This window comes from Salvelinus alpinus, chromosome 12 (assembly GCF_045679555.1).
Source record: "Salvelinus alpinus chromosome 12, SLU_Salpinus.1, whole genome shotgun sequence".
In the NCBI taxonomy this organism is placed as follows: Eukaryota; Metazoa; Chordata; class Actinopteri; order Salmoniformes; family Salmonidae; genus Salvelinus; species Salvelinus alpinus.
In genome coordinates, this window is record NC_092097.1 from 42,907,386 (window position 1) to 42,931,390 (window position 24,005).

Here is a 24,005-nt window from a genome sequence, read left to right on the forward strand (position 1 = left end):
GTTGCACATTTGGTTATAAAGCGTGTTTTTATTACATTTACATTTTAGTCCACTTCAGGGATTTGAACCAGCAACCTTTAAGTTACTGGCCCAATGCTCTTAACCACTAGGCTTCCTGCCAAATCTGATGTTTTGTAAAGAGATTCTGCTCGGAGTCCTTTGCGGAGTTCTTTGTTGTGATTTAGATTCTAGGAAATGTGATTGGTGGGTGTGTCGGTTCTTTTTCTCCTGGTCTCTTTTAAATGGTTGGAGTTATTTTGACACGCCCTCTAGTGGTGCAGTTGAAGACAAACCTATTACTGTAATGCTTTGTGTATAACTGAGGTTATTTGTTTGCTTGTTTGTTTACTTGTATCAGAAACCCATGAGCACAGATGAGGCTCTGGACTCCCTGTCCTTTGGGTTCACAACCTCTATGGCTCCCATCCCTCAGAAACAGGAGAAGGTGAGACTTTGCACTATTAACAGGTTATAATCACTTATAAATCAATTTGAGCCCTGTTCCCTAAAACATGCATAACGTTACAGAATGATTATTAGTCCCATAGTCTTTTGGGTGAGATTGAGGTCCTGACCAGTGATACTGTAATTAAGAAGTGAGATGTCATTATAACCCAATGTATTTCATCTGTTGACAGAAAGTGGAAGACTTGGGTGCCATTGATGCCTTGTCTGCTGGCTTCTCAAACTTTGCTCCACCTCCACCTGCTCCCATCAAGGTAAACAAAGACTGATAATATTGTTCTTCATCCCTTCATCGTAAAACTGTCATTAGCATGAGATGGTAAACTGTTATGAGAACCAATGTCAAGTTGTGTCAACTGACATCACACAGTCATAATGACACATAGCACAATGTAGGCTACCTTGTGGGACAGCTAACTTCCTAGCCACCTACTGCTTATCATGTCATGACATATTTATGATGCTTACAAGATGACCATGACATATAATTTTAACACAGTGTCAGCTGTAATAGCTTTTGACAACTGATGTGTCATACTAACGTTCTGTAAAGACAGCTTTCTAGTGAAGGCTTGAAATTAGCTTTCCCCTGTTCCTCTCAACTAGAACCTAAGAAACAGTATTTAACAAACCAAATAATCTTTCTCTTCTTCTTCCAGAAATCTGAAGAGTTTAAGTCTGCGCCTGTGACCAAGTCTCCTGCTCCCCCCGTTGACAAGAAAGCTAAGGTGGAAAAGGTAAATAACACCAAAGAAAGCAGGTCCTACATCCTGCATGACTACATAACATAAGCCATGCATAAAACGAAATAAACAGTGACAAACGCTTATGTCCAGTGTTAAACTGGGATGTCCAATGTTGCAGCTGACGCTGTGCTACTGTTGTGTTGAGTAATTTGTCATCAAAAAAGCTATATTCATGCAAATAGACAACAAACTCTTCAGCTATTCTATGTTATATTTATGTCGGGTTGTGAAGCTGTTATCTATTGACTTGTGTTTGTGTTTCAGTTTGCTGATGACTTCTCTCTGATGTCAGGATTGGACTCCCCACTGGACACCAAGCCCAAGACAGATGAGGTTTGTCATATGAGGGCTACAGTATCTAGGTTGAAGGGGTTTGTTTATCTGGTTTAGGATGATGGGGTTTGTTTACCTGGCTTAGTTTGATGGGGTTTGTTTACCTTCCTATTACTCAACTAAACTGTGACAACAAATTCTGGTCAGGTACTTCTCTTCTCACAGCGCCTTTCCTTTCCATTACCAATGACAGACAAGCTGCTAACAATCATCCTATCACTCTACTAGACTGTGACTGTAAGATTATGCGCAGCACTCTGAACTCTTCTCTGCACCTCGTCTAATGGCTTGAACCATATGCGTTTATAGACTGTGCCCACCACATCAATCAAAGTTGACATGGCTAAAAAGGATCCTGCTCAGTTGGTTACGGCCGTTGCTGCACCAGCTTCCGCGGCTGTAGATGCCTCTCTGAAGGGGCCACAGACTAAGGTAGACTCCAGTTTACGTTGGTGTATTAACCACGCTACAGTACAAGGCTCTTGAGGGTGGGGCTATCCCTGGGGTTAAGGGGCTATCATTGATCACTAGTTTGTGTCATCGTCATTCTTTCACTGTTTTCACACAATGTATCCAAGATCATGAATTAACAGACTTTCACAGTAACAGAGACTCACAGATCATTGGAAAAAGTGAAGGATGTCTACTGAACCATTTTACATTTTAGCCATTTAGCAGACGCTCTTATCCAGAGCGACTTACAGGAGCAATTAGAGTTAAGTACCTTGCTCAAGGGCACGTCGACAGATTGCTCACCTAGTCGGCTCAGGGATTCGAATCAGCAACCTTTCGGTTACTGGCCCAAAGCTCTTAACCGCTCGGCTACCTGCCACCTGCTTTACCATTCTGCAATTTTATTTGACGACATGAGGAAGAGGGTGCTCTTGTTCCTGCATGAGTACTACCTATGTGGGTTTGGTTGAATTGAGCCCACAGCCATCCAGAAGCTCAGTTGTGTATAGGAGCTGAGCAGTATCACAGATAGTTGCCTAGTGTTGTATTCACTAACCTCTCCTGCTCTGGGTTACAGGTACAGGTGGAAGTAGTTCCCCCAGGAGCTATGGCAGCCAAAGAGGTAAATCATCTCTCTCTTTTCTCTCTATTATTAGTTATTACATTTACCAATTTTATTACATTAATTATCTACATTTATTACATTTAGATACGTTTTTACATTAACCAGTGTTATTGCATTAACCGTTGTTACAGGGTGTCAGTACATTGAATTTGCTCTGTTTCTGTTGTATACATTGAGTATTATCTCATCCTTGATTGTAGCCGGCACCCATGCACCCAGCCAAAGCTACACCTCCTACCACGGGAGGAGGCAATATTGTAGGGGAGGCGACAACTCCATGGAAAGCTGAAGTACCAAAGCTTCAAGAGTCTCTGAAACAGACAGCCAAGGTAGCTGGCAGACAGTCGAGAAGTGCGGGGCCTCTCTCTTTGGATCTTTATTCTTTACCCGACCTGGCTCTCTTTACGCTCACTTCCCCATTCAACACACTCTTCCTGGGTCATTATTCCATGTGTTATGTCTTCCTCATCTCTCCCGTGATCTTGAGGTTTTAGTCATTCTTCCACCCCTTGGTATTCTATCTTCCTCTTCTCTCTGCCGATATATTTCAACACATATCTCTGCTTTGGACTTCCTTACTTCTGGCCTAGAGGTGTCTGTGTGTCTAAGTGGGAAGTGAACAGGCACTCTTACTTTTAAGCTCTATGACTGAGTCTTCCCAGCATGCCCACACTTTATTGCGCTCAACACGCCAAGACAAACCATGTCTGACACATCTGTTGTCACCACAGAGAAGCCACAATATATTTCCACTTTTACTTTTTCTTCTGGTTGCATCACACCATATCTAGTATTGCTTCTGGGTTTGTTTACCTGGTTTAGGTTGACGGGGTTTGTTTACCTGGTTTAGGTTGACGGGGTTTGTTTACCTGGTTTAGGTTGACGGGGTTTGTTTACCTGGTTTAGGTTGACGGGGTTTGTTTACCTGGTTTAGGTTGACGGGGTTTGCTTACCTGGTTTAGGTTGACGGGGTTTGCTTACCTGGTTTAGGTTGATGGGGTGTGCTTACCTGGTTTAGGTTGATGGGGTTTGTTTACCTGGTTTAGGTTGATGGGGTTTGTTTACCTTCCTATTACTCTACTAAACTGCGACAAGAAATTCTGGTCAGGTACTTCTCTTCTCACAGCGCCTTTCCTTTCCATTACCAATGACAGACAAGCTGCTAACTATCATCCTATCACTCTACTAGACTGTGACTGTGAGATTATGCGCAGCACTCTGAACTCTTCTCTGCACCTCGTCTAATGGCTTGAACCATATGCGTTTATAGACTGTGCCCACCACATCAATCAAAGTTGACATGGCTAAAAAGGATCCTGCTCAGTTGGTTACGGCCGTTTCTGCACCAGCTTCCGCGGCTGTAGATGCCTCTCTGAAGGGGCCACAGACTAAGGTAGACTCCAGTTTACTTTGGTGTATTAACCACGCTACAGTACAAGGCTCTTGAGGGTGGGGCTATCCCTGGGGTTAAGGGGCTATCATTGATCACTTGTTTGTTTCCTTGTCATTCTTTCACTGTTTTCACACAATGTATCCAAGATCATGAATTAACACAGTGACACAGTAACAGAGACTCACAGTGCATTGGATGCAGTGAAGGATGTTTACTGTACCATTTTACATTTTAGCCATTTAGCAGACGCTCTTATCCAGAGCGACTTACAGGAGCAATTAGAGTTAAGTACCTTGCTCAAGGGCACGTCGACAGATTGCTCACCTAGTCGGCTCAGGGATTCGAATCAGCAACCTTTCGGTTACTGGCCCAAAGCTCTTAACCGCTCGGCTACCTGCCACCTGCTTTACCATTCTGCAATTTTATTTGACGACATGAGGAAGAGGGTGCTCTTGTTCCTGCATGAGTACTACATATGTGGGTTTGGTTGAATTGAGCCCACAGCCATCCAGAAGCTCAGTTGGGTATAGGAGCTGAGCAGTATCACAGATAGTAGCCTAGTGTTGTATTCACTAACCTCTCCTGCTCTGGGTTACAGGTACAGGTGGAAGTAGTTCCCCCAGGAGCTATGGCAGCCAAAGAGGTAAATCATCTCTCTCTTTTCTCTCTATTATTAGTTATTACATTTACCAATTTTATTACATTAAACATCTATATTTATTACATTTAGATAAGTTATTACATTAACCAGTGTTATTGTATTAACCGTTGTTACATTGTGTCAATACATTGAATTTGCTCTGTTTCTGTTGTATACATTGAGTATTAACTCATCCTTGATTGTAGCCGGCACCCATGCACCCAGCCAAAGCTACACCTCCTACCACGGGAGGAGGCAATATTGTAGGGGAGGCGACAACTCCATGGAAAGCTGAAGTACCAAAGCTTCAAGAGTCTCTGAAACAGACAGCCAAGGTAGATTGCAGACAGTCGAGAAGTGTGGGGCCTCTCTCTTTGGATCTTTATTCTTTACCTGACCTGGCTCTCTTTACGCTCACTTCCCCATTCAACACACTCTTCCTGGGTCATTATTCCATGTGTTATGTCTTCCTCATCTCTCCCGTGATCTTGAGGTTTTAGTCATTCTTCCACCCCTTGGTATTCTATCTTCCTCTTCTCTCTGCCGATATATTTCAACACATATCTCTGCTTTGGACTTCCTTACTTCTGGCCTAGAAGTGTCTGTGTGTCTAAGTGGGAAGTGGACAGACACTCTTACTCTTAAGCTTACTCTTATGAGTCTTCCCAGCATGCCCACATTTGTGGTACGCTCTACACGTCAAGACAAACCATGTCTGCCTTGTCTGTCACATCTGTTGTCACCACAGAAAAGCCACAATATATTTCCACTTTTTCTTCTGGTTGCATCACACCATATATAGTATTGCTTCTGGGTTTGTTTACCTGGTTTAGGTTGATGGGGTTTGTTTACCTGGTTTAGGTTGACGGGGTTTGTTTACCTGGTTTAAGTTGACAGGGTTTGTTTACCTGGTTTAGGTTGATGGGGTTTGTTTACCTGGTTTAGGTTGATGGGGTTTGTTTACCTGGTTTAGGTTGACTGGGTTTATTTACCTTCCTATTACTCTACTAAACTGTGACAACAAATTCTGGTCAGGTACTTCTCTTCTCACGGCGCCTTTCCTTTCCATTACCAATGACAGACAAGCTGCTAACAATGATCCTATCACTCTACTAGACTGTGACTGTAAGATTATGCGCAGCACTCTGAACTCTTCTCTGCACCTCGTCTAATGGCTTGAACCATATGCGTTTATAGAGTGTGCCCACCACATCAATCAAAGTTGACATGGCTAAAAAGGATCCTGCTCAGTTGGTTACGGCCGTTGCTGCCGCAGCTGGAGATGCCTCTCTGAAGGGGCCACAGACTAAGGTAGACTCCAGTTTACGTTGGTGTATTAACCACGCTACAGTACAAGGCTCTTGAGGGTGGGGCTATCCCTGGGGTTAAGGGGCTATCATTGATCACTAGTTTGTGTCATCGTCATTCTTTCATTGTTTTCACACAATGTATCCAAGATCATGAATTAACAGAGTGACACAGTAACAGAGACTCACAGTGCATTGGATGCAGTGAAGAATGTCTACTGTACCATTTTACATTTTTATGTAAATTAGGTATTTCTGTTTTATTTTTTAGAAATTAGCAAAAAAATATATACCTGTTTTCACTTTGTCATTATGGGGTATTGTGTGTAGATTGATAAGGGGGGGGGGGAATTATGTAATCCATTTTAGAATAAGGCTGTAACGTAACAAAATGTGGAAGAAGGGAAGGGGTCTGAATACTTTCCGAATGCACTGTATATAGTGTATAAGCCTTCCACAACCATAAGACCATCTAATATTTGAATTATTTTTTCAAAATAGTTTAACCTGCTTTTTTGCTATAATTACTGATCTGGCTTTCAAGTCTGTCTGTGAAAATGCCCTTTTTTGTTACAAATGTAACTAGAACCAAGCATAATGCACATTCACTAATAATGACTAACTTCTTGTAGTAGGCATTAGCTAATGCTAATGACATGTTGTATTTATGATACATACAAGATGACCATGACATATAATTTTAACACAGTGTCAGCTGTAATAGCTTTTGACAACTGATGTGTCATACTAACGTTCTGTAAAGACAGCTTTCTAGTGAAGGCTTGAAATGAGCTTTCCCCTGTTCCTCTCAACTAGAACCTAAGAAACAGTATTTAACAAACCAAATAATCTTTCTCTTCTTCTTCCAGAAATCTGAAGAGTTTAAGTCTGCGCCTGTGACCAAGTCTCCTGCTCCCCCCGTTGACAAGACAGCTAAGGTGGAAAAGGTAAATAACACCAAAGAAAGCAGGTCCTACAACCTGCATGACTACATAACATAAGCCATGCATAAAACGAAATAAACAGTGACAAACGCTTATGTCCAGTGTTAAACTGGGATGTCCAATGTTGCAGCTGACGCTGTGCTACTGTTGTGTTGAGTAATTTGTCATCAAAAAAGCTATATTCATGCAAATAGACAACAAACTCTTCAACTATTCTATGTTATATTTATGTTGGGTTGTGAAGCTGTTATCTATTGACTTGTGTTTGTGTTTCAGTTTGCTGATGACTTCTCTCTGATGTCAGGATTGGACTCCCCACTGGACACCAAGCCCAAGACAGATGAGGTTTGTCATATGAGGGCTACAGTTTCTATCTAACAACCAATGAAATACTAGTATTTTACGGAAGACCAGTAGAGATGTATTGTAGTTGTTCTTGTTCTATGCACCATCTAATGTGCTGTTGATCACATGATCTAATCTCCCTCCTTATGTCCCACTTCCCCCCTCTCTGCCTCTGTGTTCCTTTCTCTGTCTGTATCTCCCTCTCTGTGTGTCCCTCTCTCTGCCCCCCTCTGTCTGTGTGTCTCCAGGGTGGCTCCATGTCCCTGGATGCTCTCAGTGCTCTGGGAGACTCTCTGCCTGCTCTAGAACCAGCACCTGAACCTCCCAAGATCAGACATGAGGACATAGTCACGGTATACTCACACTGACTTGTATTCCCTTTCTTTATTTATGGGGCTCATAGCTGAATTGTTTAGGCTGAAGATGACAGCAACTCCTGCCTTGACGGATTGAGTTAATGTGGTATTTCGTATGGCCACAGGTGCGAAACTTGTGTGACATTATTTTGTGTTAATTTCTGCTCTTCAGGAGGGCAAACTCACATCGAAGAAGGGAGTGTTTGTGGGTGAGCGAGATGACACACTCCCACCAAAGTACAGGTTAACAGAAAACAAAGTCAAAGACCTGCCTCCTCTGAAGCCAGAGGTGAGTCTCATATAGGCAAAACGCAAGTCATTGGGAGATAAGAGGATAAATTCTGTATCACTTTTAGAAGAACCAGGAGGAACCAGGAATTATTGAAGCGAGGGAATCTCTCTCTCTCTCCCCGCCAGCCCTCCATGGACTCTGGTGAGGCTCTGGAGATCTTGTCAGGTGACTTCATGTCTTCCTGTGTGGCTCCAGCTGTCCAGGCTCCTGTCCTCTGCCCCCCAGCTCCTCCCAGACAGGTGAACAACACTCTCTACGATTGATCGTTCACTTATCAAACCATCCACTGATTGGTCTGCTCTGTATAGATCTATGATCATCCAATATGTCTTTTTATGTCTAGCTGCTGACTTCTCTTCGTTTTTTCATTATCAGTAGTATAACAGCTTAATTAACATGTACATGCCTTGTTTTTGTTTTTTCCTTTCTTTCCTCTCTTTTGACTCCAGGCCTCAGATGACTTTGCCTTGGATGCTCTGGCAGGGGACTTTGTAGCCCCAGCTGTTGCTCCTGCAGTCAAATCTGCTGTTGACCGCCAGGTACTGAGACACACTTCATGTGATATCATTGTTGTCTTATGCTTCATTCACATCCAAAATATCGGGTCAGTCAGATTCCCATTGTAACTTGCCTGTGTGTGTAGCTATCTAGAGGGACAGTAGATGCTTTGGATACCTTGTCAGACTCCCTGATGGACAAGACTCCTATCCCAGAGCCTGCTCCTGTCTCAGTCAGAGACATCGTCAAGGTACTTAGGTTTTATAAAGGGTTTATGCATGCTTCATTAAGCCTACATAAGATATACTTAGTTTAAAGTGTGACGGAAAATTCCCTTAGGCAGTTTTGTTGCACAAAGGCTAAATAATCTGCATTTTCGAGATTATCATCTCCATTCCTTGGTCAAAATAGAAGCTTTACCGCAATGCAACTAAACCTGTAACAGATAGCATTAGCTCATATTGGCTATTTGATATCAGTCTGCTCTCTGCTCATCCTAGGAGAAAAAGATTATGGAGGAGAAGCTTACCAAAGTGGGGGAGAGGGATGACAGCCTTCCAGCTGAGTACCGGCCCACAGAGAAAGACCGAAAGGTAACATGTCCATAGTTGTAGTAGGAAATAAAACGGGGAATCCTGAAGATGCTAATCTAATGTGCTAATGTTAACGTGAATGCTAATAGGTGTGTAAATAAATGGGTAAACAACCTTTGTGTATTTACACTCCACTACACACCCAGAACATTTAGCAATAAACCATAAATAATACTGTACCATTCTGATCACTTTTGGACTAAATAATATAAAACAGTTTACCCTGTGCCAATAAATTATGTGAGGTGGATATAGGGTGTAAGCAAGGCTGTATAAGGTTGTGTCTTTTCTTCTCAAAGGCAATGGCAGAGGCCAAAGTCCAGGCTGATGTTAGACCCAAGCAGGTGAGGTTTCTGTCCAATTGTATCTATAAACGCACACATAAGTCATATTCAATGTCGTACTGTGTTGAACACAGTGCAACTCATAAAGGTCATGTTTAAGTCAAGTAAACCAGATGTACAGTACATAAGTGACCGTCTTCCTCTCTCTTTACAGCCATCGATGGATGACAGTGAGGCCCTTGACCTCTTGTCTAGAGACTTGTCTTTCTCAGCTGGTCCAGCTGCAGCCTCAGTAGCCGTGACAACAGAGCAGAGACAGCCCAGACTGGAGGTACTTACCTACTGCAGACTAACAATCTAACAGACCGCTAAAGTGAGTCTCAGAGTAGGAGGGCTGATTTAGGATCAGTTTAGCCTTTCAGATCACAATGAATAAGATTATATAGACGGGTGAGACCTAATCCTAAATTAGCACTCCTACGCTGAGACGCTTTTTGAATACAGGCCCTGAGATGTTCTGTTGGTTGGCAGGTTAATGAATTGAATGGCTATTTGTGTTTCTCTGTCCAGCCCATGTCTGCCCCTGTCCTGGATGACCTGGCAGGCACCCTGCTCCCAGACACCCCCGAGTTCAAATCCAAGGGAGACAAGCCAAAGGTGAGGAGGGTATCTAGCAGCAACATGGTCTCATTAGAATAATTATGTCAAAATAGTAACATTTTACCATTGTAGTTGTATGTCTCCGTGGCTTTCATATTAGTTATGTCTCAAAACATTCATACATTTTTCTAATGTAGACTTCTAGTTTAGGAAAAGCTAACGAAGGCCGGGATTTAATACAATTGCAGGTTATAGGTAATTCAGCTTTAAAAGGCAATGTTCCTGCGGTCGCGGAGATTGCATTCACAGTAAACGCTGCTTATGTCAGCTCAATCAGACATTGCATTTAAAAGACATTGCTTAAAACCCTTGATTTAATTGAATCCCAGTCTAACCATTGATTCTCTGGTTATAGAGACAGTCGTTGTTGATTGTCTTACAGCGCCCTCTAGTGTTAACCAGACTTCTTACAAGTCTCCCATATCACATATGACCATGGTGCCCCCTGAAGTTAAATCCACTCTGACCAAGGTCTCAACTTTGTTTGTTGCAGAGCAAGAGCAAGTCAAGGTCAAAGTCAAAGGTAAGGATACTATAGAAAACATGAATGAAATTAGATCCTAATAATCATTTGAGATACATGCCCATATTCATGTGATTTGGTATCAATGTCCTCTAATTGACTTGAACTTTTGCCTCAGAAACAAAGGGAGGAGGATCCGTCATCCATAGACCACCTGTCTGGACAGCTGAGTTCAGACGTAGTGTCAGCATCCACAAATAAGGGTGGCAAGAGCTAGACATCTATGTAAGGACTACAAGACTCAACCATCTTTATTGAAACCATTTTTATTTTATTTTTTACCTGTATTTAACTAGGCAAGTCAGTTAAGAACACATTCTTATTTACAATGACGGCCTACACCGGCCAAACTCAGACGATGCTTGGTCAATTGTGTGCCGCCCTATGGGACTCCCAATCACGGCCGGTTGTGATACAGTCTGTATTCGAACCAGGTTGTCTGTAGTGACGCCTCTAGCTGAGATGCTGTGCCTTAGACCACTGCGCCACTAGGGAGACAATGTGACTGTAATGCATGTTTGCATGTCTCTTATTCCCTAAAGTACTAGCATACATACTTTTTAGTTTGAATCTACTGGCCTGGCACTTATTAGTATCTTCTAACAGGTTTTTGAGTCTTCTCCTGTGACATTGACTGATGTATGTTTCTGATATATTGCAGGTTTCTAGCGCACTACATGTCCCCTGCCACACGGTGGCGTCACCTGAGGGAGCTGCTATGAATGATTCTATTTTTCTAAATGGTGGAGAACATATACTGGATAAAAAACAAACATGACCACACACTTACACACATGCGCATGTGCACACACACACCACAGTGTGCAATGACTTTCCTGCTTGCTTTCGCAAATGACAGAAGATTGTACTAGTTTTGGTTTCTTTCATTTGAGATGAGGAGAGCAAAATAAAGAGAGAGCGAGCGAGGGAGGGAGTTTGTCCTGACTTATTTCCCAGGATTGACAGAGAATCTGTCCAATCCTGTAAGGAAAATTAAATCTGGGCTTTGCCCACAAGTGGCCTGACTGACTGTCCATCCTAGCTAACTGTCTGCATTGCCCCAACATTGCAGTGACGTTGCTGCAGCATTGGGGGTAATAGTGAGTGTCATGTGTTTAGGAACAGTATATAGGGGTTATGTAGGTTTGGGATGTCTGTCCAATCTTGATGTACACAGAAAAGTGAGTTTTCTCTTAACTGGACACCCACCATAATACACTAGTGTACAGCATAGTCTGCTCAATATTGAAACGTATAAAAGGATTTACAGGAAATGATCTGCTTGATACGGATGCATCTGAGAGCAATTCTATATTTTTACTTTCTGTAAAGCAATATCTATTAAGAAGGGTTTATATATGTGTGTACTTTGCCTTATAAAAGCATTTATTGGTTTCAGAAGGTGGACACAGAAGTTAACTTAGGCAGTCACTACGTCTGTAAACTGTCTTTGTTTGTATACTGTAAAGACTTGCTCTAGATATAAGGACACTGTGTAATTTACACAGTTTAAAGGGCTATCACTTCTAGTCAAAAAGACCAAAGCTTTGTAGATTATTTCCCCAAGATGGTATCACAGAATTCTACATATTTAGGTGCAGGTCTCAAACTTGAAACTTGAGAGATATTTTGGAAATGGGAATTCTAATGAAATAAATACAAATATGTGAATAATAATTGTGTTGTGTGTATTCAGCATTCATGTGTCTGAAGTAACTCCTTGTGCCACCCTCAACAACCGAAAACAGAAACATACTTTTTGTAGCTAACATGGGGTAACCTAAAATGTACATTGCCAATAAATAAATGACTGCCTATAACAAGACACGACAGTAGTATAATACATTTGTGTAAAAGGGTCTTTCGGTATAGGGAACTTACTGTATATCTGTGTTGCAGTTAAGGGGAAGAAAGTCATAATATTTTAGAAACATTTTCACATGTAATATTAGGACAATCTTTCTCTTGTACAAAGCAGCGCAGGTGTTTTTTATTTTATTTTGCAAAGCTTTACAAAGCTCCTTCCGCCTCTCAGTTTTGGAACGTGTGTTCAACCTCGACTCAAGGTCTTGTCTTGTTTTTTACAGAGAAAATTGTATTTACTTTATTATAAACACTAACCAGGCTTAGAAAAGTCTGTTGTTGGCTATAGGATGGTGCTGCCATTCTCGACCTGAATATAAGAGAAGCTTGTCTTTCTAACTACAAACTCAGTTGGACTTTTAGGGGAGAAAACTCCCAAAAGTGTGGACATTCTCTTTTTTCAACTACTGATTTTCTAGGCTGCATACATCATAACAAGACTCATGTTTGACATATTAAAGAAGGAAAATGTCCTGTCTTTTGTAATGTGGGCATTGCTTCTTTCTAAAGCAAAATAATTGTAACGTTTTAAATGAACAAATAAAAATATTGATTTAATATTTTTTATAATTAATTTAATATGGAAATGTATATGAAAATGTTAATACACTATATATACAAAGGTATGTGAACACCCCTTCAAATTAGTGGATTTGGCTATTTCAGCCACACCCGTTGCTGACAGGTGTATTAAACCGAGCACACAGCCATGCAATATAATTTGACCAACATTGGCAGTAGAATGGCCTTAAGAGCTCAGTGACTTTCACCGTGGCACTGTCATAGGATGCCACCTTTCCAAAAAGTAAGTTTGTCACATTTCTGCCCTGGTCAAATTTAAGTGCTGTTATTGTGAAGTGGAAACGTCTAGGAGCAACAATGGCTCAGCCGTAAAGTGGTAGGCCACACAAGCTCATGGAACGGGACCGCCGAGTGCTGAAGCGCATACCCCGTATGTCCTCGGTTGCAACACTCACTACCGAGTTCCAAACGGCCTCTGGAAGCAACGTCAGCACAATAAATGCTCGTGGGGAGCTTCCTAAAATGGGTTCCCATGGCCGAGCAGCCCCACACAAGCCTAAGATCACCATGCCCAATGCCAAGCATCGGCTGGAGTGGTGGAAATTATATGAAAGCTCGCCACCGCCGGACTTTGGAGCCGTGGAAACGCCTGAATCGCGTTTAATCATCTGGCAGTCTGCCGGACTAAACTGGGTTTGTCAGATGCCAGGAGAACGCTACCTTCCCAAATGCAAAGTGCCAACTGTAATGTTTGGTGTTGGAGAAATTATGATCTGGGGCTGTTTTTCATGGTTCGGACTAGGCCCCTTAGTTCCAGTGTAGGGAAATCTTAACGTTACAGCCAGGCCTAATCGCACAACATCAGTGCCCAACCTCACTAATGCTCTTGTGGCTGAATGGAAGCAAGTCCCCGCAGCGATGTTCCAACATCTAGTGGAAAGCCTTCTCAGAAGAGTAGCAGCAAAGGGGGGGACCAACTCCATATTAATCCCCATGATTTTGGAATGAGATGTTCGACGAGCAGGTGTCCACATTCTTTTGGTTATGTAGTGTACATTCTAACAGAAAAATGAAGGCAGCATATTTATATGAGTTGGTTCAATACTCTTGTTTTGTTTGGTGGGTGGGTGTTTCATGTGTACATGGGGGTATATTGGTGAGTGAATGCAGGACTCATGGTTGCAATGGGATACGGTGATGTTGAAGAGGAAGAGGAGGCCACAGCCAGCAGCCAATGGGGCCCAAACAATCAAATCACAGGAGCACTAGGGTCCACCTTTCCCACTGCAAAAACACAAGTCAAACACAGAAGACATTTGGGATAAATGTTTTACAATGTTCAACCCCATTCAATAATGGAAAATCCTACTTTGATTATCCAAATCAACCCTATCAAAGATATGAGGGCATTTATATAATGAAAAGAATAATTGTGATGTTGATGATGTCAATAAATATTCTACCTTTGCACGACTTGGCAGTTGTAGAGCTGGGGCCTGTTGCACAAAACTAGGATAAGGGATTAAGCCAGGATATCTTGGTGATCCTGGCTCAATTGATCCGTAATCCGGTTGCACTAAAGATGGATAGGGGGCAGGAGGATATGTTATGGTATAAATTACCATGGAGATTTATTCTGTGGAGCTAGCCTGCTCCAGACCAGGCTAAATTCCAGGATCTATTTAATCTCATCCCTAATGTCAGTCAGCAGTCACCACAAATGGAAACCAATAGTTATTTCACTGCTCACTATACATTGTTATCACATATAACTAGACCCACTGTTATTATTTAAACGTTTGTGATCATTAATTTCAATGATTTTGGATAAAAAATGATTTTTAGATGATGTTGCTATCATTAGATAATTTACAGTTTCCCATAGACTATAAGGCTATATATAAAATGATAGAATATTAGGGCCACAGAGGGGAAAAAAACACAAGTCATAATATTGTAACCAGTTGTTTTAAAGGAGGACAGTTGTTAAAATGACAGATGTGGGGCATTTCGTGAAATTGTACTTCAGTATGGTTTCATAAACAAAGACATGCTGATGTGCCAGAATATTAAGTATCACATTGTCATAAGTATCAAAACTGTAAAAACAATATGTAGCTTTTCTGCAGAAAGAACCAGCCTCATAAATGTATGACTTTATCCTTTTTCTTCAGTGTGGCCCTAGTACTCTGTCATATAAACAAATACACATTCCATATGAATATAAAAACACAATGTGTAACATTATGTTCCTTTATTGAATAAGGACAAAACAAAGCAGGTAAACCATCAGCTCCTTTCGAAACTGAAGTCACAGTGACTCTACAAGATGGAAAGCACAGAATCCAAGCATATTATACAAAATGATACATACACATTCAAAGGTCTGTATATAACACACCCTGCATGTCTGCACACTAAAATAAATGCAGGACAAATCCATACACATCAACTGAACAGACAAATGAATGGATGCAGTAGCCTCCCTGCAGCCTTGTATTACACACAGTATACCGCACAAACATCATAAGAGGCCAAATTCGTCAAAAAACGAACCCAAAAAACCCCAAATTCCTCTGCCACCGCAGGACATATTTAACCAAAATTGAAAGCACACATACTAACTAAAATAATTCAACACATATTGGTCCCTCAGCAGCCGACCACTGTCGTCATCAGGGAAGATTGCCGGATTGTCCCAGTCCATGGCTGGTGGCACTCTGGGGGCCCTCTCCTTCCTCAGGCAGGCCACATTGTGGAGGACAGCACAAGCCACAGTAATATCACATGCCCTAACAGGGCTGACCCTTAATTTGTGAAGGCAGTGAAAGCGTGCCTTCAGGAGGCCAAAGGTCATTTCAACTCTGGTCCTGGCATGGGCATGGTTGTAGGCCTGCTGTGCTTCCTGGGGGTCTGTGAAAGGTGTCAGGAGAAAAGGCTGGCAGCCATACCCCCTGTCTCCCAGCAACACACCAGAGAATTCACCTGTCAACACAAAATCTCATCATTACTACCTCATAAACACAGTGATATTCTTGACACAGCCATGATGGTTATAAATAGGGGTTGTGTGGCTTACCTTGTGATAGGCACTGATAGATTTCAGAGGCCCGAAAGATTCTGGAGTCATGGACTGAGCCAGGCCATTTTGCCACAACATTGCTGATCACACAGTCAGCATTGCAGACCATCTGAAATCATAAGATGAGGAATATTACACCAATCAATGCACATCACTGGCAATGCAGAGTGTTCGTCAATGGACAATATCAAAAAGTTATGTTCACCTGAACATTAATGCTGTGAAAGGATTTCCTATTCACAAAATCGGCCTCATGGGCACCTGAGGGGGCTTTTATCCTTATGTGTGTGCAGTCCACTGCACCAATGACATTGGGGAAACCTGTCACACAAAGTAATGAGTATCCTACTATGTGTTAACAGTTGTCCTGTAATTTGTAGATCCTCTTACCTGCAATCCTATAGAACTCCTCTTTGATGTCACAGAGTCTTCTGTGGCCAGGGAAGGAGATGAAGACATCTGCTAATGCTTTGATAGCCAGACACACACTCCTTATTGTGCGGCAAATTGTGGCCTTGTTCAGCTGTTCTGCATCCCCCACTGAGTACAGGAAGGCTCCACTAGCAAAAAAGCGCAAGGCCACACAAACCATTTGCTCCACACTCAGTGCATGGCTCCGTGCAGTGCGGTGCTTAATCCTGGGACCCAGTAGTCTGCATAGATACCTGATGCCATCTGCAGAAAACCTGTATCTTTCATATAGATGGTCATCAGGGAAGGCCAGTGGGTCCAACCGGTCCCTGAAGACCCTTTCTCGCCTGAAGGCTCTCCTCAGCACAAGTGCTTCTTCATCCACCACATCTCGCACGAATGGGCATGCCATTGTCAGAGCAGAAAGGAACACACAATTTTGGGCCTTCATATAGGCTAGTGGCCACACCTGGTGCTGGGGGGGTGGGCAAAAGAGGGCGATGCCTTATAACGATGACTTGGTTGTACTGATTGCTGGGAAAATAAAAAAAACCTTAGAAAGATGCCACCGTCCTGTGTGCTCACAATAAGAGCTCATATGTCATGGCTCACTTGACTTTACGAGAATATACCTAATTTTTATTTTGAGCTGTGTCATCTTCTTGGAGCTGGGGGAGGAAAGAAAAATAATGATTAATACATTTGTGTTACAGTTAGCATACAGTGTACATTGAAGGCATATCTCACATCCCTCTCAAGTTTTTTTATTTCAAGGTCCAGTTTCCTAATTGTCCTCTTTTTTATTTCGGACTCCAGTGCAAGATTTTCCATCTTTTTCTTCTTGTACTGAATGTCTATGTCTGCCAGTTCTATTTGGCGCCGGAGGTGGTTGCCATACAACTTTCTGATAGCTTGTGAGCTCTGTGAACACAATACAATTAGCGCAGCTGGAATTTGGCAGGATGTGGTGTCCTTTTATTAATACGCACTATGTTGCCAGGCTGGTTTTCCCACTGTATAGCATCTGGGTCCTGTAAAAGAAATTAGATTTTTTGATTTTGATGAGGACTCCTCACCATTGTAGAGTAAATAGTACTTTCACAGTCTTAACATGATACCTCATGCCTTCTGGAATCCAGAGAGATGGTCTCCTCCTCATCATCGTCTCCATCATGTGCTGTTGCTGCTGCACTGGGGCCTTCACCCTATCACATTTAATCGGATTCATATTGAAGCTAGTAGACAAGACATGCCAGGCCTACAGTATGCCTTTGATGGAGTACTCACTGGATCAGCATCGTCTGGTGCTTGTGCTGGTGGCTCTAACAGGAACACAGTGCTGCCAGACACTGCAAGGCAATAGGTAAACCAAAGTCAGACAGTCCAAATTGATTCAATATGAATGTGGTTGTATCCCATGTAGAGATGGAAGGACATACCTTGAATGAAGCGGGTGGCATCTTGGGAGGAACCTATGCTCGTCTCTTTCCCCCCAGGGATACCCTCTAAGACGGGCCTGCCTTTATTTAGCTCCAAGGCCATGTCCTCTGCTGGGGTAAGGTCAGCCTTTGGTGACCCACCACCCGTGCCTTGTCTGTGGGTATTCTTTTTCACTGCTAAAACAGTACAGACAATGTGTGAGCAGGCACCTTCTGGGTACAATATATGCTTGTGCTTTGTTAAATATTAGTCAGGGACCATACCATTCTGCAGAATGTTCTTGTATTTGATTTTGACCTGCTGCCATGTCCGTTTTGGCCCGTTCATGTTTAATCTACACACACACACACACACACACACACACACATTTAATGGAGTCACACTGCAAAAAATTACTTGGTATTTTTGTCTTGTTTTCAGTAAAAATATCAAAAAAATTATCATAGCTTTATACAGTGTGATGGAGTTACTTTACACAATTTCACTCATATCTGCAGTGCATTTCAATTAAAAATTTAACCGTTTCATAATTACAGTACAACTGCATTTTTGGAGATGTGAATTAAATATTTGAATTGTAATTGTGATGTTTCAGCGGAGCGGTGAGTGTGTAATTGTGCACTACTTACGCATTCAGGCGGTCTGCAATACTTTGCCACGCTTTTTCTCTTTGCTTTATCACTGTGGCGGTGTTGCCTTTCTTCTTAATTATATCTTTTACCTCCTCGTATGCCTCCATGAGGATTTGTGCTTCCGACTGGGAAAAGTACGCGGCTCTAGTTGCCATGGTAAATCAGTTAATCTGTGATCTGTGGCGGGGTCTATTTGAGTGAGCCGTGAGCGCGCACCTATCCAGGATTGGTTTCACCTGGCTTAATGAATCCGTGTCTGCTCATCCTGGCTTGGTCTTTGTGCAACCAATTAAGCCTGGACGCACATGTTTTGGCTTCATTGAGCTCAGCTGAGTCATTTATCCCGGATGTCTTAATTCTACTTTTGTGCAACAGGCCCCAGGTCATGCACTGTTATTGAGTTTGTCTGGACTGGCTTTTCAGTTAAGAGTTTAACCCTTACCCTCAAATTTCTCTTTTCTTTTTTTATATCTTTTTTTAACTAGGCAAGTCAGTTAAGAACAAATTCTTATTTACAATGACGGCCTACTAAAAGGCCAAAGGCCTCCTGCGGGGACGGGGGCTGGGATTAAAAATATAGGACAAAACACACTGCAGCAGGGGTTGTGGTGGAATGTGTGTGAAGCAATATGTTTATTTTTATTTGAATGTTATAGTAGTCTATTATAGTTGAGGCTGCTGAGGGGAAGACTTCACCTAATAATAGCTGGAACAGAGTGAATAGAATAGCATCAAACACATGGACACCATGTGTTTTGTGTATTTGATACCATTCCACTAATTCCGCTCAAGCCATTACCACGAGCCCATCCTCCCAAATTAAGATGCCACCAACCTCCTGTGGTCCATAACCAGATAATACATTATCTAGAATCTACAGCTTGGAGTAAGCACTTGATTGAAGCTACTCCTGCAGGAATGGGAGGATTCTGGACCTGGAAGCAGAGGCGTCATGCCCACAGGGGCAGGTGCCCCCTCATATTTTTAAACAGAACAAATCTATGTTTTGATTTTGTTTCTATAATACAACTAGCCACCTAGCAATTTTATGATGTTGGCTTTGGGAACCTATCTGGACTCGCTAATCTCCTAACCTCATAACTAGCTACCAAGCAGCCATTTCATGCTATCAAGTTAGAGTAGCTAGCTTGTCTATTTTAGCTTGCATGCCTGCTGGCAAGCAATTACTAAATGTATTGAATAAGACTCGCATTCCTTTCCATCTTTTACCCAGATTTTAGCAGAGATGCAAAGAATCATATTTATTTTCTTTAAAAAAAGAACCACCAGTCAGTAGGATAGACAGCTTTAGGTATGCTTAGATATGCAGAAAAATAAACATAAGCATAATGATTATGGCTCTAGTTTGCAGGAAGAAAAAAATGCAGGTGTTTACAAATTCTCCAACTTCCACCACCCAGCTATCCTTACGTACTTTGTGCCCCCACAGATTTTTGGGGTGCATGACACCCCTTCCTGGAAGGCCACTCTCAGTGCAGGATTTTGTTCCAGCACTAACACACCTGATCCAACTAATCATGGTCTAATCTGAAGATCAGGATTAGTGATTAGCTAAATCAGGTGTGTTAGCGCTGGGCTGGAACAAAAGCCTGCACACCCTGCAATAGCTCTCTCCGGGACTGGAATTGTCCATCTCTGCGAGATCCAACTTGACGGTCCCACACCCTTGATAAGGTCCAAGGCCCCTATTCACATCGTCTAAGAGTAGGAGTGCTGATCTAGGATCAGGTCCCCCCTCTTCATTATGGTTTAAAAGGCAAAACTGATCCTAGATTAACTGATCCTACATTCTACTCTCAGACGTTTTGTGAATAAGTTATCCGCTTCCGCTGGCGGGCCGTGTCTCAGGAAGGTTTGGCAGGCGAGATGAATTCTCCTCTGTGACTCATGCAGCGCTCCGTCATGTCCTCCTGCGCCCTCCTCGCATTGGCAGCCCCGTGTCAGTCAGCAGATTAACTAAGTCAACGGCGAGAAGACATGCTGTCAATCAACCGCCAGATAGGAACTCCCCCTATGCATTTTAAACATGAATTTGCCAGTCCCCAATTGATACCCCCTCACCCAAGCCAAAAGGCCTGTCAGACTGGAATTAAGAGAGATGGTGGCGGCTGGTGTGTTTGCCCGTGCTCGTGTTTGCTTGTCATCCGGTGTCCCCATGGTCAAAGTGTTCTGGCGGTCACTCGGGTGTGATGGAGGGTGCGAGACAGGCCACTGCACCACTTTAAGCAGGGGCAAATACAGAGGAAATTAGATTTGGCCTAGGTCAGTGATCCTCAACCCCCAGTCTGCAGACCAACACTGGATCCTGGAATGTTGTTGACCGTTCCCACAGACTGTTAGCGAAATTACAGTTCTCGAGTGCTAGTTGTAGGTGTCCCTCTAAGCAGGAAGGACAACCGGTTGCCAGTCCCTGGTAAAGTAAGGACGGTAGCTTGCCGGTCCCTGATATAACAAGGTTGAGAAACATTGAAGATTCAATGTGTTCAATCTTTGTTAGTTTCAGGTTTTGTCAGGTTGTCTATGTGTCCTCCACAGTTCTGAAATCTCAACGCAACTGACAAAATCTGAACCAGTCCAGTTGAAATTTGTCTTCCAATACATTTTTCCATGAACGTGATGTGTGAAGAAATGTAAGAACATCATGAAGTGACCGAACTTGATTCATCCAGCCACATGATGTTTATAGTAAACCATGTCAACCTATTGATTTTGTTGGCTGGGAGCAGGTTGGCTGGGGAGTGTAATGGAAGGGGGTGGGTATTAGGTACAGACAGGATGAACATCCCAGGGGAGGTCAGGACTATTTAGAGATGATAATTGGAATTGAGTGGATCTTACGCACACCCCGCGTCGCTAAACACCTCTGAGCTGACCACTGGGAGGGAAAGGAGCAATGGGGGCGAGGAGGGGTAGAGTGAGGGAGGGAGGTGGCGGGGGGCATTTGAGGTGGGGACATAAATTGAGGAGGAAGAAGAGACTTCAGAGATATCATCAGAGAGCAGCTCTACAACACTCATCGTCGCCTTGGGAAAGTGATTTGATACTGAGTTGCTGTATACCAACAGCTTAGAAAGTAATAGAAGTGAACAGCGCACATAGACAGACTTGGTGGACATCAACAGTGATAACCGATCCCATAGAACAAGTATTATCAGACTGAGGATCTAAGGTAAGGATTGCTACGATTTTTGCTATTGGGTATCAATGGGTTAAAAAGTGAGCTCTGAGAGAATTTTTGCATTTGCTTTAGGTTTTACGCTTTCTATGAAGTATACATTAAACCCATAGACAGCTAAATGTTTTGGTTCCATTGTATGGTGAATGAATGGTGGCAGTACCAGTATATATTTTGGAATTAGATGTTTTAAAAAAGAAACTAAAATTAAGCTTAACATGCTCTTTATTTTCAATCCTGCCTTTCTAAGTGGAATCCTGAGAAGAAATTCCCACAACAATTGCCTATGAGAAACGGATCTTTGAAACCCACTGTAAACGTACTGTTTTTGTTTGTGGAGATTTTTTTCCCTGTGTATAAATATTAATAATGTATTGTATTAAATATTTATCCTGCATAAAATTAAGTTATGAGCTGCACACCCAAAAAACTTTAAGGCTTGTTGTTAAGGCTTGTTGCTTTTTGCTCTTTGCTTCTCCAATCGTGCCTCTTCACCAAGATTTGAATAATTATCCTAATTTGCCTGGCAGATCAGACGCCGCCATCACACTTCTAACAACAATGTAGCGACCATGTAGCAGTAGGTACGGCCACAGGAGATGTTCAACCCCAGTTGTCTAACCCCAAGGCAAGCATAGTCTCCCTAGGCAGTCGGTTGCCTCCCACAATGTATCCAATGCTACTGTTGCCTAGGGTCGGGTTTATGAGACTAAGGCAAGCATGCAGTCCCAAGACAATTAACTCCCTTGAGAGCTCTAGGGTCATCACAGTATTCTCCCCCTTCTCGCACATTCTCTCGTTCCCGTGGCGTGAATTGTATAACGATCCCCCATCCCTCCCTTTCTTTCCTTGTGAAAGGTGTGCAAGCCTGACAGGTGTCTCATGCTCTCTTACCCACACCCTCCCTCTCCTTACATCTCTCCAGCTCCAGTGATGGTGAGTGTGGCTAGGCTGGTGTTGATGATGGGGCTGCTGCTGTGTCTGGGAGCCCAGCTGTCCTCCTCCCAACACTGGTCCCATGGCTGGTACCCAGGAGGCAAGCGGGAACTGGACTCATTTACCACCTCTGAGGTGGGTCACAGTACTACAATCACAATGACTCAAATGGATATTATGCATGTGTAAAATACACAGTAGCCATTTGTGTCACCATCATTCTATTATCTCTCTCTCAGATTTCAGAGGAGATTAAACTCTGTGAGGCAGGAGAATGCAGCTACCTGAGACCACAGCGAAGGAACATCCTTAGGAACATTCTTGTGAGTGCAGGGGCACTCTTACGAAAAAAAATTGCAATCAGAGTGCAGTATAACTGCAGTATGCAGCAAATACTACATCCAAAATAACACCGTTTTTTTACTGCAGTCATTTTGCAGTGTAACTGCAGTTAGAGTGCAATATAATACTGCAGTTATTCTGCATCCAAAATAACACAGTCGACTGCAGTTACTGCACTTTTACTGCAATTTCAAAACTGCAATCTATTTGTGTAAGGGCAGGAAGGCAGTAGTACATTAATGTAATGATAATGTATCAGGGGGGGTATAGTGCACCTGTAATTCATATGGTGTTACTCTCTTTGCAGTTGGATGCCCTGGCCAGAGAATTCGAGAAGATAAAGTAACCTATCAACTGAAGCTGACTTAAATCCTTCCTTGTCTATCTGTTTATTTCAAATGACCTCTATTCTAATCTTATGTCCTTTGATCCAATTTTATGGTTTATCAATTTTGATAATAATGTCGCATCCCTCCTTTACCCTTGCACCCTCTTTATTGTCCCTTTAGACTCAATTACAGATGTAACATCATGCACATGCCATTTCCTGTAATAAAGTATCTATTTTGTTATTAATGTCTTCATCTTTGTCCTCTTCATTTAATTTGATCCAAAGAAAGAATAGGTATAGAAATATACTGAACAAAAATATAAACGTATAATGCAAAGTGTTGGTCCCATGTTTCATGAGCTGAAATGCCATACATTTTCCACACGCACACAAATGTTATTTCTCTAAAATGTTGTGCACAAATTTGTTTACATCCCTGTTAGTGAGAATTTCTCCTTTGCCAAGATAATCCATCCACCTGACAGGTGTGGCATATCAAGAAGCTGATTAAACAGTGTTACACAGGTGCACCTTGTGCTTGGGAAAATAAAAGTCCACTCTAAAATATGCCGTTTTGTCACACAACACAATGCTAGAGATGTAATTGGCATGCTGAAGGTCCATCAGAGCTGTTCCCAGAAATGTAATGTTCATATCTCCACTATTTTGAGGTGCTGAGGAGTATTTCTGTCTGTAATAAAGCCCTTTTGTGGGGAAAAACTCATCCTGATTGGCTGGGCCTGGCTCCCCGTGGATCGACCTGGCTGCCATGTGGGTGGGCCTATGCCTTCCC

The 24,005-nt window shown here is 42.5% G+C and overlaps 3 protein-coding genes across 52 annotated transcripts in view; 2 read left to right on the forward strand and 1 right to left on the reverse strand.

The window, feature by feature from the left end:
- Positions 1–12,282, forward strand: part of cast (calpastatin) — a 74,858-nt gene extending 62,576 nt beyond the window's left edge. For 26 of the 44 annotated variants that reach the window (XM_071336451.1, XM_071336481.1, XM_071336470.1 and 23 more), the window contains 25 exons: positions 359–445; positions 639–719; positions 1,125–1,202; positions 1,476–1,544; positions 1,854–1,976; positions 2,575–2,619; positions 2,823–2,951; positions 3,893–4,015; positions 4,614–4,658; positions 4,862–4,990; positions 5,853–5,966; positions 6,832–6,909; positions 7,183–7,251; positions 7,500–7,604; positions 7,780–7,896; positions 8,025–8,138; positions 8,349–8,438; positions 8,543–8,647; positions 8,898–8,990; positions 9,290–9,334; positions 9,489–9,605; positions 9,845–9,931; positions 10,428–10,457; positions 10,576–10,682; positions 11,119–12,282. In XM_071336451.1, the coding sequence (XP_071192552.1) occupies positions 359–445; positions 639–719; positions 1,125–1,202; positions 1,476–1,544; positions 1,854–1,976; positions 2,575–2,619; positions 2,823–2,951; positions 3,893–4,015; positions 4,614–4,658; positions 4,862–4,990; positions 5,853–5,966; positions 6,832–6,909; positions 7,183–7,251; positions 7,500–7,604; positions 7,780–7,896; positions 8,025–8,138; positions 8,349–8,438; positions 8,543–8,647; positions 8,898–8,990; positions 9,290–9,334; positions 9,489–9,605; positions 9,845–9,931; positions 10,428–10,457; positions 10,576–10,674 (2,172 nt within the window). In that variant the 3' untranslated portion in view covers positions 10,675–10,682; positions 11,119–12,282. The remainder of the gene's footprint in view (positions 1–358; positions 446–638; positions 720–1,124; positions 1,203–1,475; positions 1,545–1,853; positions 1,977–2,574; positions 2,620–2,822; positions 2,952–3,892; positions 4,016–4,613; positions 4,659–4,861; positions 4,991–5,852; positions 5,967–6,831; positions 6,910–7,182; positions 7,252–7,499; positions 7,605–7,779; positions 7,897–8,024; positions 8,139–8,348; positions 8,439–8,542; positions 8,648–8,897; positions 8,991–9,289; positions 9,335–9,488; positions 9,606–9,844; positions 9,932–10,427; positions 10,458–10,575; positions 10,683–11,118) is intronic. The other 18 variants (XM_071336478.1, XM_071336483.1, XM_071336488.1 and 15 more) reach the window with 15 other exon arrangements.
- Positions 12,283–15,060: 2,778 nt separating this feature from the next.
- Positions 15,061–18,781, reverse strand: LOC139536186 (putative nuclease HARBI1). 7 transcript variants are annotated; one of them, XM_071336503.1, is made up of 11 exons: positions 18,405–18,781; positions 18,039–18,109; positions 17,775–17,951; positions 17,623–17,684; positions 17,454–17,540; positions 17,325–17,366; positions 17,083–17,256; positions 16,968–17,003; positions 16,315–16,869; positions 15,922–16,033; positions 15,061–15,827 (listed from the first exon to the last, which is right to left on the reverse strand). In XM_071336503.1, the coding sequence occupies exons 1-8, from the start codon at positions 18,560–18,562 to the stop codon at positions 16,968–16,970; spliced, it is 807 nt and encodes a 268-aa protein (XP_071192604.1). In that variant the 5' UTR covers positions 18,563–18,781; the 3' UTR covers positions 15,061–15,827; positions 15,922–16,033; positions 16,315–16,869. The 7 variants fall into 7 exon arrangements, with proteins under 7 accessions (XP_071192604.1, XP_071192603.1, XP_071192599.1 ...); XM_071336502.1 differs by having other exon boundaries at positions 16,968–17,256; XM_071336498.1 differs by adding an exon at positions 16,130–16,245 and having other exon boundaries at positions 17,083–17,366; positions 18,039–18,781.
- Positions 18,782–21,398: 2,617 nt separating this feature from the next.
- On the forward strand, positions 21,399–23,463 carry LOC139536189 (progonadoliberin-2-like). Its single transcript, XM_071336506.1, has 4 exons — positions 21,399–21,597; positions 22,529–22,674; positions 22,779–22,862; positions 23,189–23,463. The coding sequence occupies exons 2-4, from the start codon at positions 22,537–22,539 to the stop codon at positions 23,225–23,227; spliced, it is 261 nt and encodes an 86-aa protein (XP_071192607.1). The 5' UTR covers positions 21,399–21,597; positions 22,529–22,536; the 3' UTR covers positions 23,228–23,463.
- The last annotated feature ends 542 nt before the right edge of the window (positions 23,464–24,005 follow it).